This window comes from Rana temporaria, chromosome 8 (assembly GCF_905171775.1).
Source record: "Rana temporaria chromosome 8, aRanTem1.1, whole genome shotgun sequence".
Classification (NCBI taxonomy): Eukaryota; Metazoa; Chordata; class Amphibia; order Anura; family Ranidae; genus Rana; species Rana temporaria.
This window is the reverse complement of record NC_053496.1, coordinates 82,462,229-82,480,311: the sequence shown is the minus strand read 5'-3', so window position 1 is coordinate 82,480,311 and position 18,083 is coordinate 82,462,229. Positions and strand designations below refer to the sequence as shown.

The 18,083-nt window shown below is 42.5% G+C and overlaps 1 protein-coding gene across 1 annotated transcript in view; it reads right to left on the bottom strand.

Moving 5' to 3' along the window:
- Nucleotides 1-359: 359 nt before the first annotated feature.
- FAS (Fas cell surface death receptor) overlaps nucleotides 360-18,083 on the bottom strand; it is a 54,087-nt gene continuing 36,363 nt past the window's right edge. Inside the window, exons 7-11 of the mRNA XM_040322177.1 lie at nucleotides 14,360-14,391; nucleotides 13,163-13,177; nucleotides 10,046-10,060; nucleotides 5,229-5,256; nucleotides 360-780 (exon numbers count right to left, since the gene is read on the bottom strand). Of these exons, the coding sequence (XP_040178111.1) occupies nucleotides 506-780; nucleotides 5,229-5,256; nucleotides 10,046-10,060; nucleotides 13,163-13,177; nucleotides 14,360-14,391 (365 nt within the window). The 3' untranslated portion in view covers nucleotides 360-505. The remainder of the gene's footprint in view (nucleotides 781-5,228; nucleotides 5,257-10,045; nucleotides 10,061-13,162; nucleotides 13,178-14,359; nucleotides 14,392-18,083) is intronic.

Genomic DNA, 18,083 nt, shown 5'->3' with positions numbered 1-18,083 from the left:
ATGGATCTCGTGAGGATCCGTACCTTTCTTATCTGCTTGCTCAGCGGGGATCGCTCTGCTGATCCCCGCTGAGCCGGCAGATGACAGGACGGTCCCCGCACACTGCCCTGTCAGATCTCCGCTATCCTCTCTGGTGGGATCGGATGAACACGGACCGTCTGTCCGTGTTCACCTAGTTTGCTCTTCAGGCAGATGGAAAAATAGGATTTTCCTCCATCTGCAGAATCAGAACATAGCGGACACCGATGAGAATCGGGTGTCAGCGGATGTTCATCCGCTGACACCCACTATCCCATAGGGATTAATGTATGTCCCTTTTTCATCCATAAACGGATGGATGAATAAACGGACATACGGTCCGCTGGTGTGAAAGGGCCCTTACTGGCCGGATCACCAGGTGAAAGTACAAGAAATAAAAAATAAATAAAATACTAATGCACTCAACACATGAAAGAATTGATAAGCTCCAACACATTCAAATTATGTTTTGGGGTTTTATACCACTTTACGGCTCTGCATTTTGGTTTGGAACTAAATCTATAATTTTTTCAGCTTCTAGTTTTGTACAGTTTTCTATAAGCATTTTAAATGCTCCTTGGCGTCCATGGGCATTATACCATTTTTCTAGTAGTTGATATTTTTCTTCACGAGCATTACTTGGATTATTCCTTTTAATGTCTTCTCTGTCTACTCTTGACAAATGAATTGCCACCAATTTTTGAACGGACTCCTGTCCCATTAGTCTTGCAATTTCAAACAGCCGACTGTCCAATTCAATGTCTGAAATGAAAATAAAATATAGTAGGAGGTGAATACGTGTACAACTTTCAAAGAGGTTTACATTTTTATTAAATTAGATATGAAACAGAAAGCCGTAAAGGACCGAGTCACATTCAAGGCCCTATACCTGACGCACAAATGTGTACACGGAAGCGCCCCCCAATATTTAAGTGAGAAAATTAAACACCAAAACCCCAATCGCGTTCTTCGATCAACTAACCAAAAACTACTCCAAATCCCCAAAGCCCGCTACAAGACCAAAGGAGAACGAAGATTTGCAGTCCAAGGACCTCGACTGTGGAACGCATTACCGACTAACATCCGAACGGAAATTGATCACCTGGCCTTCAGAAAAAAACTCAAGCCCCACCTATTCTGAAGGATAAACAGAAGGAAAATGGATGCCGAGCGCCTTGAGGCGATTCAGTTCGCATTTGTAGCGCTATATAAGTTATTCACTCACTCAAGGCACATATAATGATTGTAAAATGCCAGAACAAAAGATCGGTGGTGTAGGAATGCGTTCATCTATTCCACATTTAGGCAAAATGTCTGCTTATCTTGCTGATTCTTTACACAATGGACATTCTTGTATTTCTGTACTTAACCACTTGAGATCCGCGCTATAGACGAAATACGTCCGCAGCGCAGCTCTCAAGTGCCAAGTGGCCGTTTAAAAACGGCCTTTATGTGCATTACCCGCGCGCGCCACTGGGTGGCGCGCGGCGGGTAAAAACTGTCCCGACGCATCGCCGAAGACCCGATGCGTGTACCTGGCGGCCGCGATGTCCGCCGGGTACACGCGATCGTCGGTGACACGGCAGGTGACAGCAGGGACGTGGAGCTCTGTGTGTAAACACAGAGCTCCACGTACTGTCAGAGGAGAGGAGACCGATCTGTGTCTCTTGTACATAGAGACACAGCATCGGTCCCCTCCCCCAGTCACCCCCCACACAGTTATAACACACCCAGGCTACACATTTAACCCCTTCCTCACCCCCTAGTGTTAACCCCTTCACTGCCAGTCACATTTATACAGTAATTCGTGCATTTTTATAGCACTGATCGCCGTATAAATGTGAATGGCGCCAAATTTGTGTCAAAAGTGTCCGATACGTCCGCCGCAATATCCCAGTCCCAATAAAAATCGCAGATCGCCGCCATTACTAGTAAAAAAAAAAAATAATAAAAAAAATCATAATTCTGTTCCCCATTTTGTAGGCGCTATAACTTTTGCGCAAACCAGTCGCTTATTGCGATTTTTTTTTTTTTTTTTACAAAAATACGTCGAAAAATACGTATCGGCCTTAACTGAGAAAAAAAATAGTTTTTTAAAAAAAAATTGGGATATTTATTATAGCAACAAGTAAAAAAAATATATTTTTTTTTTAAATTGTTGCTCTTTTTTTGTTTATAGCGCAAAAAATAAAAACCGCAGAGGTGATCAAATACCACCAAAAGAAAGCTCTATTTGTGGGGAAAAAAGGACGCCAATTTTGTTTGGGAGCCACGTCGCACGACCGCGCAATTGTCAGTTAAAGCGACGCAGTGCCGGACGCTGAGATTTCGCCTGGGAACGAAGGGAGTTTATGTGCCCAGTAAGCAAGTGGTTAAAGCGGATGTGCGCTCAAAAAAAAAATATTAAAAGCCAGCAGCTACAAATACTGCAGCTGCTGACTTTTAATATTAGGACACTTACCTGTCCTGGAGTCCAGCGGCGTCCGCAGCAGAGGACAAGCGATCGCTCGTCACCCTGCTGCTCCCCCCTCCATCCACGGTGAGGGAACCAGGAAGTGAAGCGTTCCGGCTTCACTGCCCGGTTCCCTATGGCGCATGCGCGAGTCGCGCTGCGCCTGCCGATTGGCTCACACGCTGTGTGCTGGGAGCCGAGTGTTCCCAGCACACAACGGGGGACAGACGGGAAGTCAGGAAAAACCCGTCTTTTGCCCGTGACGTGTGGCCGGAAGTGGGTGCAAATACCTGTCTTTAGACAGGTATCTGCGCCTCCCTCCCCCTGAAAGGTGTCAAATGTGACACCGGAGGGGGGGAGGGTGCAGATCAGCGCGACTTCACTTTAGGGTGGAGACCCGCTTTAATTTATTCCTAGTCTCAAATTGCTTTGTTAAGTTTAAGGAACCACGGTCATAAATTAAATCAATTTACCTTTTTTTTTACTGGATTATTAGCATTTATTTGAAAATTATGATATGCCCACATTTTTTTTAGTAAATAATATTACTGGATTCAAAAATCATTTATTTATAGAATTACCTGAACAAGAATTGAAAATTGGGGCTGCTATCTTCTACTTGTCTTTCCAAATATGTACATTATGGACACATAAGAAACTGACAGAAAACCAGTTAGGGATCTTGGATGTACAAAACTGGTCCCATAGAACTGAATTCTAATACATTTTATGCCCTGCATCCCCACTTTGATATTGCCCACTCAAGTGGGTTTAATTGGGGAGAACTAGCTGTATTGCATAAGCTTTGACAAAGGGTTAATGAAGAGTTTAACAACTTTTACATCTTCTTTCATTAATACACTGGGGTTGATTTACTAAACCTGGAGAGTGCAAAATCTGATGCAGCTGTGCATGGTAGCCAATTAGCTTTTAACTTTAGCTTGTTCAATTAGGCTTTGACAAAGAAACCTGGAAGCTGATTGGTTTCTATGCCCAGCTGCACAAGATTTTGCATTCAGTTTTAGTAAATGAACCCCAGTGTACAAATACACTTAAAAGGTGTATCTCCCAGGTTTTAAATGGGTTACATATAGTTACATAGGGCCAGATTCACAGAGCAGATACGACGGCGTATCTCCTGATACGCCGTCGTATCTGTTGTTCTATCTATGCGACTGATTCATAGAATCAGTTACGCATAGACAGCCATAAGATCCGACAGGTGTAATTGTTTTACACTGTCGGATCTTAAGATGCAATACCGCGGCCGCCGCTGGGGGGAGTTCGCGTCGTAAACCAGCGTCAGGTATGCAAATTAGGAGTTACGGCGATCCACAATGGTTTTCCGCTTTTGCTACGTCGCCGCTAGTCTAGTTTCCCGTCGCAAAGTTAGTAGTTTTTTCGGTGCCTTAACTTTACACAGCAATCGTATTGCTGTATAAAGTATGGCCGTCGTTCCCGCGTCGAAATTTAAAAAAAAACGTTGTTTGCGTAAGCCGTCCGGGAATACGGAAGTACGCTACGCCCGCCGCCGTTCGAAAAAATGACGTCACGGCGCGCAAAGCACGGCGGGAGTTCGGAAACGGAGCATGCGCGGTAGATCCAGCGCGGGAGCGCGCCTAATTTAAATGGCACACGCCCATTTGAATTGGCCGCCTTGCGCCGGAGACCGCCGGCGTAGTTTTCATCGCAAGTGCTTGGTGAATCAGGCACTTGCGATGAAAAATTGCGGCGGTGTAACGTATCTACGATACGTTACGCCGCTGCTCTCCTATGTGAATCTGGCCCTTAGTTGGTAAGGTTGAATAAAGAAAATAGTCCATCCAGTTAAACCTGTGCGGGTGTGTGTTCATTTCCCATATACCTGTATATTGTGTTCGCTAAGATGCACGTCCAAGAGTCTAATAAAACTATCAGTACTTCCTGCTGCTGAGACCACTGATTGTGGAAGAGAGTTCCACATCTTTACTGCCCTGACAGTAAACACTTTAGACAGTCTTCAAATTTTACTTCATACTTGTAAGGTTTATCATACAATATTAAAGGGGAGTTCCGCACAATTAAAAGTCAGCAGCTACAAAACGTGTAGCTGCTGACTTTAAATAATCAGACACTCATCTGTCCCACAGTCCAGCAATGCGGGCGAACAAAGCCTCGCTCCTCTCCCCCTCATCTCTGTGGCGCCGGCATCACTAATGCGTGTGTGGCTTCACAGCCGGGCACGCACTACGCATGCGTGAGCCGTGTCCCAGAAGATTGAAAGGGAGGGAGGGGGGAGAGGTGAACTTCCTTCCGGCTCCCCGGGAGGCAGTGGGAGCTGCCCCCCAAATGTGGCATGTCAGGGGGTCACCATCACTTAAATTTTTTGGGTGCAACTCTGCTTTAACCGCATATATCTCCTGTCCCACGGGAGGTGATGTTTAAATAACCCCCCACTATTCTCTCTGTTCTTATCTCCCCCCTTCTCTACTATTTACCTTCTTTGTCTTTCCCTTAAAATCTACTCACTCCATACCATCTCTTTCTCATGCTCAAGTTCATGATAGGATGTCATCCCTGATATGTTAGATCAATGCATGATTTTCCTTGTCTCCTGGACTTCTGGTAAAGTAAGTTAAAAAGGACATAGAACGAATACTGCTAGTGTGCACAAAGCCTTCCAGACCTAGCTCAGCTAATAATATACTTGATCACAAAACATGTAATAAGAAGAATTTTTCTAAATCATGTTGCGTTTTACATATAAAGGCAATCTTACTTTCAAGGTGAGAAGGACATGTCGGCGTCTAGAAAAAGAAAGTAAAAATGGTCTGTTCAAATTTTATTTAGGAACAACACTTCAAACACAAACTGGAAACATTGAAAAATAAGTTTAATGGCTCATTACCATCCCAAAATATCATATATTTCTTAAAGGGTTTGTAAAGCTTTGTGTTTTTTCACCTTAATGCATCCTATGCATTAAGGTTAAAAAACACCTTGCAGTCACCGGCCCCCCCGAGCCCCCGTTTTACTTACCTGAGACTTGAATCTCCTTGGGCGCGATCCCGCGTTGCTTTTACCAAGCTCTAGTCGGCTCTTCATTGGATGATTAATAGCAGTGCAGCCATTGGTTACCGCTGCTATCAGTCAAATTAATGACGCGGCGGGTCGGGGGTGGGGCAAAGTCATACACTTGGCGGCTATGGCTGCGGAGTGTATCAAACGGGAGTGCGCCGGCAAGGTAACCCCCTCTGGAGAGAGCTTTCCAGGGGGTGTTAGCTCTTGCAGGGAGGAGCCGCGAGAGCCGACGTAGGACCCCAGAAGAGGACGTTCGGGGCCACTCTGTGCAAAACGAACTGCGCAGTGGAGGCAAGTATGACATGTTTGTTAAAAAAAAAAAAAAAGAACCCATAGTAACCCTTTAAACAGAACATACACTAGTAGAATGTCTAATATTTTCCTAAAGTGGACAGTGCTATCATTATTATAATGGTGTTTATACTCTCTGAACTTGTATGCAATATACCGGTAAGTGTAAAGTGCAATGTGTGCAAAAAATCAATTCATACAATGACTACATACAATCTAAACATCTATATATAAATATGCATCATAGTTCTGTGTGCAATGCGCAAAAATACAAAATATAGTGCAAAAAAGTATTGTGCAACAAAACCTCTAAATATCATAAAATATATTTGTAACGTGTAATATCATGCAAAAATGTATAATGTATGTCCATAATGTAAAAGCAATGCTGTAATTCCTCTCTGTTCTGGACACTTCCTGGTTGTCTGTTTCCTGATCACCACAGTACTGGGAGATTTCTCACTGTGGTGACTAATCAAGGAGGTGTGTCTAAAACCCCTGAGCACTAGTGTTGAGCAGAATATGCCATATTCGATTTCGCGATATATCTCGAATATATATTCGAATATTCGAGATATATTCGCTAAATTCGAATATTCGTGATATTTTATCTAAATTAAATGATTGCGATTTTTCGCTATTGCGAATGCGAAAATAATTGCGATTTTTTGATAACTGCGGTAGGAGCACTCTGATTGGCTCAGAATATTTGTGATATTTTATCGAAATATCGCAACATGCGAATGCGATATTTATTGCGCAATTTCGAGAAATGCTGGAGGAGCGCTCTGATTGGCTCAGAATATTCGTGATATTTTATCGAAATATCGCAACATGCGAATGCGATATTTATTGCGCAATTTCGACAAATGCTGTAGGAGCACTCTGATTGGCTCAGAATATTCGTGATATTTTACAATACAAAATAATTGCGAATATTCGGCAAATGCGGAAGGAGCACTCTGATTGGCTCAGAATATTCTTGATATTTTACAATACAAAATAATTGCGAATATTCGGCAAATGCAGAAGGAGCACTCTGATTGGCTCAGAATATTCTTGATATTTTACAATACAAAATAATTGTGAATATTCGGCAAATGCGGAAGGAGCACTCTGATTGGCTCAGAATATTCTTGATATTTTACAATAGAAAATAAAAAGTGTTTTGCATTGGTGGTGATTCTTTACTCTATCCATCTGTCACAGCCGTTTGTCAATCAAACACCTTGAAGATTGAACACGTTCATGCTGCATGCTTTGGACTTTTTTTCACTTCACATATCAAAGACATTTTTATGAAAGATTATTTTTCTATTATTGGGACTATATTTCTTTATATATTTGTTTCACTGTGTATTTCACAAGTTATTTGCGCTTGCTTATTTTATAATTTGCCCACATGTCTTGTCACTAGACATATTTTTTATTCTTGTAGAGCGACTCCATTTTCTGTCTTGTATTAATTTATGTTGTATAACATTTTTGAGTTGCTGCTGTATTCTCCCCTTTTTTAAGGTATGCGCAATTTTTTCCTTCTTACAAAAAATAATAATATCAAACATACAAATATTCATAACATACACATACACAAAGCCCCCCCCTTTTGCATCAGAGACAATCAGAGTTCTCCTACCACAGTTATCGAAAATTCGCAATAATTTTCGCATTCGCAATAGCGAAAAATCGCAATTTTTTTTTTCAAATTGGCAACATAAAAGGATCGCCTCAGCTTAGCTACTCGGCCCAGGGTCTCTAATCATACCAGCAATGCTTTTAGACGTCGATAGGATGTGATCTGTTTTAAAAATCAAATTGAAAAAATGCGAATATTCGGAATTGCGAATATTCACCGCGAAATTCGAAATATAGCGCGATTTCTCGAATATGCTATATTCGAGTCGAATATTCGCAATGCGAATATTCGTGAGCAACACTACTGAGCACCAATCCAGTTTCGTTTTGCAAAACCTTCACTCCCTCTATTGGCTCACTGCCCTCTATTGGCTCTTTGTCTCTGTACATCAGAGAACCCGGAAACAACAGCAAAAACGAAACTAAACTGTAGGTACATTATATGATTGGTTTTTATCTATTTTTAATCATTTTTAAAAGGAATCAGTTAACTATTATGTCTCTATACCCTGTAAACAGTCATTTCAGCAAAAACATTTTTTTCCTTTAGTGACCCTTTAAAAGACACCACCCGATGATACTCTAATGCCCCCTACACACGATCGGACCTTTGTCCGACCAAATACACATCGGAATTCTGACGGAATTCCATCGGAGGAAAAGAGAACATGTTCTCTATGTAAACTCCGATGGAATTCATCAGAATTTCCAATGTAATTACTCCGATGGGGCATACACACGGTCGGAATTTCCAATCGAATAAATCCGTCTCTCTTTTTCCATCGGAAATTCCGATTGTGTGTACGGGGCATAATATCTCTCACCACTCAGATAATGGAGGAAACAAGAACTTATATTTTCTTGCATATTATTACACGTTACATACATTTTTCTGGGGGGCGCGCAGCGGGTAAACACTGTCCCGGCGCATCGCTGAAGAGCCAATGCGTGTACCTGGCGGCCGCGATGTCCGCCGGGTACACACGATCGTCGGTAAGACAGCAGGGACGTGGAGCTCTGTGTGTAAACGTGCTGTCAGAGGAGAGGAGACCGATCTGTGTCCCTTGTACATAGGGACACAGCATCAGTCACCTCCCCCAGTCACCCCCCTCCCCCCACACAGTTAGAACACACCCAGGATACACATTTAACCCCTTCCTCACCCCCCTAGTGTTAACCCCTTCCCTGCCAGTCACATTTATACAGTAATTAGTGCATTTTTATGGCACTGATTGCTGTATAAATGTGAATGGTCCCAAATTTGTGTCAAAAGTGTCCGATACATCCGCCGCAATATCGCAGTCCCAATAAAAATCGCAGATCGCCGCCATTACTAGTAAAAAAAAAATAATAAAAAAAAATCATAATTCTGTTCCAAATTTTGTAGGCGCTATAACTTTTGCACAAACCAGTCGCTTATGGCGATTTTTTTTTGATTTTTTTACAAAAATACGTCGAAAAATACGTATCGGCCTTAACTGAGAAAAAAAATAGTTTTTTAAAAAAAAATTGGGATATTTATTATTACAACAATTAAAAAATATATATATTTTTTTTAAATTGTTGCTCTTTTTTTGTTTATAGCGCAAAAAATAAAAACCGCAGAGGTGATCAAATACCACCAAAATAAAGCTCTATTTGTTAGGAAAAAAGGACGTCAATTTTGTTTGGGAGCCACGTCGCACGACCGCGCAATTGTCAGTTAAAGCGACGCAGTGCCGTTAGCTGAAATTTCGCCTGGGAACGAAGGGGGTTTATGTGCTCAGTAAGCAAGTGGTTAAAGTTCATGTGCGTGTAAAAGCAGGCGTCCCAACACTTTTGACAATATAGTGTATTTAAAACCAAAATCTTTTAGTGTATACCAAGCTTTACTAAGGTAGTTAATGAAGATAAGGATGACAGCCCTGGGGCATGTACCTTTAGTAACAAGTCAGTTCCAGCTACCATGGTTTTACGTAAAAGTAAAAAGGGCAAAGACTATATGCACATCTTTAGTCTTCCTTTTTGCTTTGACAGAATCAATGCTGAAATAACAAAAAAATGAAATGATGGCCGAAAAATAAGCCTTGTGATCTCCATGTTACAATAATCTACTGAGGCTGCCCAGCACCGTCTTCATCTCAAATTCACTGCCCCTCGTGTACCCACACCCTCTGCCCGCCCAACAACCTTTATATTAGAAACAAATACAAGCAGCCACAGCATAACATGGCCCTTTGCATTCATGGGCATGCACCAGTCAGTATCATTGACAATTACTGGATGCAAGTGCTCCACATTTGGGAGTGACAGGTGGTGGGGGCACACAATATTTAGCAATGGTAGTGACTTTTTCCCACCAACACTATTGTCTATGTGTTTGAAGGTGTTTTCTGCTGAAGGTGTGCGTAAGAATATCATTAGTAGGCTGTAAATTAGACATCCCTGCTTTACAGTCTGACCCTTCGTTGGATCATACGGTCACTACTCGAGTTCAGCAAACTAGGAGCAGTATTGTTGCAATAAACTAGGAAAATACTTGAATTTTTCTGTTATCTTGACAGCATTTAACTCAGTTTCAGTCTCACACAATATGCATTTGATACTTACAAGAGGTAATAAAGACTAAGGCCCCGTACACACGACCAGTTTCCTCGGCAGAATTCAGCTTCCGACCGAGTTTCTGGCTGAATTCTGCCGAGGAAACTGGCCGTGTGTACACTTTCGGCCGAGGAAGCCGACGAGGACCTCGGCGAGGAAATAGAGAACATGTTCTCTATTTCCTCGTTGTTCTATGGGAGCTCTCCTCCCGCCGAGGTCCTCGGCGGCTTCAGGGCTGAACTGGCCGAGGAACTCGACGTGTTTGGCACGTCGAGTTCCTCGGCCGTGTGTACGAGGCCTCAGAAGGCTCAGGTATTTCCTGTACACAAAAAGTGAGATTTTTTTAATTATTTCTTTGTATTTTATTTTATACATCAGTAGGCACAATTAGTTTTCTGCAGTGATAACTTAAAGCGGAGTTCCGGCCACAATTTCACTTTTTATATATAAATACCCCTGTAATACACAAGCTTAATGTATTCTAGTAAAGTTAGTCTGTAAACTAAGGTCTGTTTTGTTAGGTTGTTACAGCATTTAGATAGTTTATAATCTAGAAATAGACCGTGGCCATCTTAAGTGTGGACATCATGAAGCCAGACTGTATGACTTCCTGAATTTCAGCCTTGCAGATCTCGCACATGCTCAGTGCTGCACAAGCAGTGTAATAGGTTTCAGATCAGGTTTCAGCACCTGTACTGTCCAAGTCACATGATTCTTCGAGACTGGGGAGTGCACAGACTCCTAGAAAGTTACACCCACTACATTCCCAGTCTGTGCGGTGTAGGTTAGGAAGCTTAAGCACCTAGGTGCAGGAAGTGGGAAGATTAACTATTCTGCCTAGCAACAACACTTTGAAGGCATCTAAAAAAAAAAAAAAAAATTTAAAGGACTAATGACATTTTTTTAAAACTACTGATGTAATGTTATATTTATGGGTGGAACTCCACTTTAACCACTTAAAGGGGTTGTAAAGGTACAATTTTTGTTTTCCTAAATAGCTTCCTTTACCTTAGTGCAGCCCACCTTCACTTACCTCATCCTTCCATTTTGCTTTTAAATGTCCTTATTTCTTCTGAGAAATCCTCACTTCCTGTTCTTCTGTCTGTAATTCCACACAGTAATGTGAGGCTTTCTCCCTGGTGTGGAGTGTCGTGCTCGCCCCCTCCCTTGGACTACAGGAGTGTCAGGACACCCACTAACTCCTTTATCTATGTGCAATGTAGAGAGCGTCCTGACTCTCCCGTAGTCCAAGGGAGGGGGCGAGCACGGCACCCCACACCATGGAGAAAGCCTCACATTACTGTGTGGAATTACAGACAGAAGAACAGGAAGTGAGGATTTCTCAGAAGAAATAAGGACATTTAAAAGCAAAATGGAAGGATGAGGTAAGTGAAGGAGGACTGCACTAAGGTAAAGGAAGCTATTTAGGAAAAAATATTGTACCTTTACAACCCCAGGACAAAGCCTGTTTTTCAAACGCTGTGTTTACAAGTTAAAAACATTTTTTTTTTGCTAGAAAATTGCTTAGAACCCCCAAACATTATACATTTTTTTTCTAACACCCTAGAGAATAAAATGTCCCTCATTGTAATACTTTTTGTGATGCCGTATTTGCGAAGCGTATTGCATATTTTTAATAAAAAAATAAGACAATAGTAAAGTTAGTCCAATTTTTTTTTTTATATATTGTGAAAGATAATGTTACACCCAGTCTCTTTTTTCCCCCCTATAAAAATAACAAACATGTTATACTTATCTGCTCTGTTACAGTGGATTTTCCCAAAGCAGCCCAGATCCTCCTCTTCTCGGTTCCCTCTTCTGTGATCCTGCTTGCTATGGGGACACCTGAGTAACAGCTCCCTGTGTCCATTCAGACACGGAGCCCCAACTCGGCCCCTCCCCCTCTCTCCCCTGATTGGTTAGCTGACTTTTAGCAACAGCAGTGGGAGCCAATGGCAATGCTGCTGTGTCTGAGCCAATCAGGATGGAGAATCTCGGATGGTTGAGACATTTGTGGACATCGCTGTACAGAGGGTTACTCCAGGTAAGTGTTAGGGGAGGTGCTGCACACTGACACTTTGCTACAATGTAAAGTAGTGAGTGTACAGCTTGTATAACAGTGTAAATTTGTTGTCCCCTCGAAATAACTCAACACACAGCCATTAATGTCTAAACCGCTGGCAACAAAAGTGAGTACACCCCCTAATTGTGCCCAATTAGCCATTTTCCCTCCCCGGTGTCATGTGACTCGTTAGTGTTACAAGGTTTCAGGTGTGAATGGGGAGCAGGTGTGTTAAATTTGTTGCTGCATAAATGTTTCTGAAGATGTCACAATGTAGAGAATAAGATTTCCTATCATCTGTGCCCAGTCTTGCCACATAGTTAATCCAGCTCTGAGCAATCCTCTTTTATTGTTCAGTGAAAATTAAGACTTCCAGATAAAAACCTGTCTAAATAAAAAGACCTTTCCATTCCCTTGCTTCAAGTGACAGGGTTTTTACATATCTTGTGCACTAGCTTGGACACATGCACATTCCTGGATGTTTATCATAATATGGGGGGTGATCCACAGTTCATTGTGAGAGGTAATGTATGTCACTCGAAGCAAGGGGACGGAAAGGACTTTTTATTTAGACAGGTTTTTATCTGGAAGTCTTAATTTTCACCGAACAATAAGAGGATTGCTCAGAGCTGGATTAACTCTATGTGGCAAGACTGGGCACAGATGATAGGAAATCTTATTCTCTACATTGTGACATCAAAAAAATTAAAACATTTTGGGGGTTTACATCCACTTTAACCAGATCTGTGCCTTGATACAATCCTGTCTCGGAGGTCTACAGACAAATCCTTGGGCTTCATGGCTTGGTTTGTGCTTTTTATGATTTGTTTTTTTAATACATCTGCAAAGATTTCAAACAAACTTGTTTCACGTTGTCAATATGGGGTATTGTTTGTAGAATTTTGGGGAAAATAATGAATTTTAGACATTTTGGAATTAGGCTATAACTTAACAAAATGTGGAAAAAGTGAAGCGCTGTGAATACTTTCCGGATGCACTGTATGTCATAAATTCGATTTTAATAAAGTAAAATACAGTAGGTTTTGTGTAAAAACAATAGTTACCTTATTAGGCAGTTCCTGTAGACAAAAGGAAAATAAATCTCATGTATAACTATACAAATCACCATTGTCAAAGTATAAACCATAGGGCAACATGCAGATTTTTTGTATATCAAAGATAAATTCTAAGGGCCAGATTCTGGTAGATCCTGCGGCGACGTCGCGTAAGCCATTTACACTACGCCGCCACAACTTACAGGAGCAAGTGCCGTATTCCCCAAACACTTGCTCCGTAATTTGCAGCGGCGTAGTGTAATTGGCCCGGTGTATCCCCGCGTAATTCAAAGGGGGCGGCTTGTATTTAAATTAAGCGCGCCCCCGTGCCGATCGAACTGCGCATGCGCCGGGCTTAAAATAGCCCAGTGCGCATGCTCCAGTTCTCGACGAAAAACGTCAATGACGCCGACGTGAGCGTCATTGACGTAAAGTCGTATTCAAGACTGACTGAGGAAAACGACGTAACCGACGGAAAAAGCCGACGCGGACCCGACGCCATACTTATCATGGCATACGGCGGACTGGCGTAAGGTTACCCCTCATATAGCAGGGGTAAACTTACGCTTACGGAAACGACGTAAGCGACGGCTACGCGCCGCAAATTCGTTCGGGGATCGGCGTATCAGGCTCATTTGCATAGTCAAATGAGAACTGAACATAAACGCCACCTAGCGGCCGGCGTCGCATTACATTTAAGATCCGACGGTGTAAGTGCCTTACACCTGTCGGATCTTGGCCGTATCTATGCGAAAATTATTCTAGGAATCACTCGCATAGATACCCAGGGCCAAAAACAGAGATACAACGGTGTTTCCTGAGATACACCGTCGTAACTCTTCTGAGAATCTGGCCCCATAACTAAATCCCAAATGCTTCAACTATGTCAAGAAAGAAAGCATCAAAATAAGTTTAGCTATAGAGTTCCTTGATTTGTTCTGTATATAAATTCATTAGGTTATTCTGCGGTGCTTACAATGAATTTTTGTAATTAGTACAATATTTTAGTAAACCACCAGTAAGCCTAGAGACGTCCTGACTAGTAAAAATGGCATGATAGGTCGAGAGCCATCTACTGCCCATGCGTACTTTTAGTTGCAGATTGATGATTGCACAACTCTGCACATTGTGGGCAAGCATTAGCCTGCCCACTTACGTCACCAATTACATTTTTTTAAAGGATTATCGTGTAGATTATAGACTCACCGTTCTCCCTCGTTTACTGCGCCATTTTCTCACTGAAATATAGAAAAATAAAATGTAAACATTGTAAAAAAAAAATTACAAAGAAAGTAAAAGACTAGTGGGATAGTTTTATCAGATCAAATTTGCACAGTAAAAAAAAAATAAAAAAAAAAAATCTTCATTCAGGATAATTATTGCCCTACAAATAGATTACACAATGTGTAAACTCAGTATAGAGTGTATCCTCTATACTTCTCCACCCTTTATTTATTTATCTGCATTCTGTATTTTGAAATGAAAGGAACCCATTTATAATGGTGCCTGTTTATATTGGAAAGTAATGCCACCATCTGTTATCCATTGCACACCCCAGTGTTCACTCCATACTGCACTCTGCATTATCCCTGCCATTGATAAACTGCAGAGTGTAGTGTGGAGCCTATGGCGTCCGTTGGACCAGTGGCGGTGCGTCCATTAGGGGCACTCGGGCACTGCCCACTCTCTCCAGCCACCCCCTCTGTGTACTATAGATAGATTCATGCATAGCATCCACGGCCGCTGTAGCCACCCCCATTCAGGGTGTAGTGTGGAGCCTATGGCGTCCGTTGGACCAGTGGCGGTGCGTCCATTAGGGGCACTCGGGCACTGCCCACTCTCTCCAGCCACCCCCTCTGTGTACTATAGATAGATTCATGCATAGCATCCACGGCCGCTGTAGCCACCCCCATTCAGGGTGTAGTGTGGAGCCTATGGCGTCCGTTGGACCAGTGGCGGTGCGTCCATTAGGGGCACTCGGGCACTGCCCACTCTCTCCAGCCACCCCCTCTGTGTACTATAGATAGATTCATGCATAGCATCCACGGCCGCTGTAGCCACCCCCATTCAGGCGTCCGGCCCCTTTTTGTGCACCGGGCGCCTGAGTTCCAGCGGTGGGGGTGTTTTTGAAGCACCTGATTAGAGCCATAGGCTTCAAAAAAAGTGCACTGCGAGCACAAACCATTGAACTCACAATGCACCCAGGTGTGTTAACACAGAACCGCCTCTCAGCCAATCAGAAAACCCGGATGTAAGACTGGGCACTTGATTGGCTGAAGGTAGAGGCGATCTCATTGGCCGCCTAGCAAAACAGGAAGAAGACACGCACGGAGGAAACTGCATCCTTTGCCGTGCTACACGTCCTACAGCTCGCTGCCTGACTAGGGTGACCACATTTCCAAACTGCCATTCAGGTACCCCCCCCCCCCCCTTCCTAAAAAAAAAGTTTTTTTTATACATTTTTTTGTGACCTCCCATAGATTTCACTGGTTTATCCTGGGACCTGTAGTTCTTGACTGGTTGGGGGGGGGGGGGGGGTCACATCTTCAGCTCTGAGGAGTTCACGGTGGGACCTGTAGTCCTTCACTTTTGGGGGTCACATTCCCCCCAAAAGTGAAGGACTTCAAGTCCCAGCATGAACTCCTAATATCTAAAGATGTGCCCCCCCAAATTTGAAAGACTACAACACCCAGCATGAACCCCCTGAGATCTAAGGGTGTGACCCCATAGATTTTACAGATCTGTAATTCTTCACTAGTTTTGGGGAGGGGTGTCACATCTTAAGCTCTGAGGGGTTCATGCTGGGACCTGTGTCAGTTTCATTCTGGGACACTGTATTGTCTCAGAGTGAAGGTGCCCGGGACAGACCTGCAGAATGCACGTGGTCACCCTATGCCTGACCCACCACCACAGTTGGGTAAGTGCCGGGCAAACAGGCTGCAATTGATGGAGCACAGTTGGCTGCATTTTTGGGGCACAGTGGCTGCATATTATGGGCACAGGGGCTGCAACTGATGGGACAAAGTTGGCTGCATTTGATGAGCCCAGAGGCTGCATATGATGGAAACAGAGGTTGTATATGATGGGCACAGTGGCTGCATATGATGGGCACAGTTGGCTGCATATGATGGGCACAGTTGGCTGCATATGATGGGCACAGTTGGCTGCATATTATGGGCACAGTTGGCTGCATATTATGGGCACAGTTGGCTGCATATGATGGGCAGAGTGGCTGCATATGATGGGCACAGTGAGGCTGCAATTAATGGGGTTTTTTTCGGTATTTTTCAGATTTTTTTCTGGCTCCCCTGCTCCCAGCACACTGTTTTTTTTTTGCATTTATAAGAATAAAGGGGTGTAGTATACATTTGTGAAGCACATTGGCAGTGCTTAACAAATGTTCCTTTCTTTTTAAAGGTATTGAGTGGCCATAAGGTGATACTGCTGCTTTATTACTGGCCTTCTAACTATCACTGTCTTTTTTTAGACATGAATATGGGCATATTAGTTTTAGCCAGCAGGTGGGGCTCTGAGCTTCTTTTCACATCTGTTTCTCAACATAGAAAATAATGTAAAACAATAATACAATACAAATGCAAAATAATTTTAAAATATAACATTTTTATCTAGCCAAAAAAGTATCCTAATAAATAAAGAAAATATATACAACCTCACAATAAAAATGTAGCTGCTCTGCCGCGGCTACACCCTGCAGTTAGCTTACCCTCCAGTTGTAAAGGCTTGCTCACACCCAAACCATTGAGTTGTGCTCACCTGCATTGATCAATGTAGGCAAAGACAGCGAGAACAATTGTACGTTATGTGTCCTGTTCGCACCATGCTGTGTTGGTGTGTGCTGCATAAAAATGCAACTTGTCTGCAGTTTCATACAGCGCATAAAAATACCTTACAATGCATGTCAGCACGCCACAATGCACTGTTGTGCATAGAGTCAAATGATTTTTTTTATTTTTTAAGTAAAATAAAATAACAAAGTAAACACTGTACTGCATTGCTGCATTGCATGCACAAAGTGCCCCTGCGAGCACATGTTATAAACCCTAACATGTAGCAACTGGTGTGACTCTAATATGTAGCAACTGGTGTGAATGGGTCCAAACTCAAACTGAGCAACGCATAAAGGATTTTGTAAGATTAAAGTGCAAGTGCTGCTCTTCCCACACCAAAAACCTACAGAAATAGTTTTGGCCGATGTCAGCATGACACTTTTTTGTGTGTGGAAACCATTGATTGGTACAATGTTTTGATGCTTGCTTGTATACATCCTGTTCTGACATTAAAAGGGTTGTAAAGGTTTGTTTTTATTTTCTAAATAGGTTCCTTTAAGCTAGTGCATTGTTGGTTCACTTACCTTTTACTTCGATTTCCCTTCTAAATGTTTTTTTTCTTTGTCTGAATTTCTCACTTCCTGTTCCTTCTCAGTAAGCTGTTCTGGCTGACTAACCACCGCTCGGATGATGGTGAAAAGCTTACTGAGGAGAAACAGGAAGTGAGAAATTCACACAAAGAAAAAAAAAATTTGGAAAGGGAAATTGAAGGAAAAGGTAAGTGAACCAACAATGCACTAGCTTAAAGGAACCTATTTAGAAAATAAAAAACAAACCTTTACAACCCCTTTAAGGTTCAATAAGTCACCCTGAAGAAGAGATAAACTTAAAACATGTCAGACTGTTTACATCAGCGACCTATATTCAGGAGAGTTTAAAGGGGTTGTAAAGGTACAATTTTTTTCCCTAAATAGCTTCCTTTACCTTAGTGCAGTCCTCCTTCACTTACCTCATCCTTCCATTTTGTTTTTAAATGTCCTTATTTCTTCTGAGAAATCCTCACTTCCTGTTCTTCTGTCTAACTCCACACAGTAATGTGAGGCTTTCTCCCTGGTGTGGAGTGTCATGCTCGCCCCCTCCCC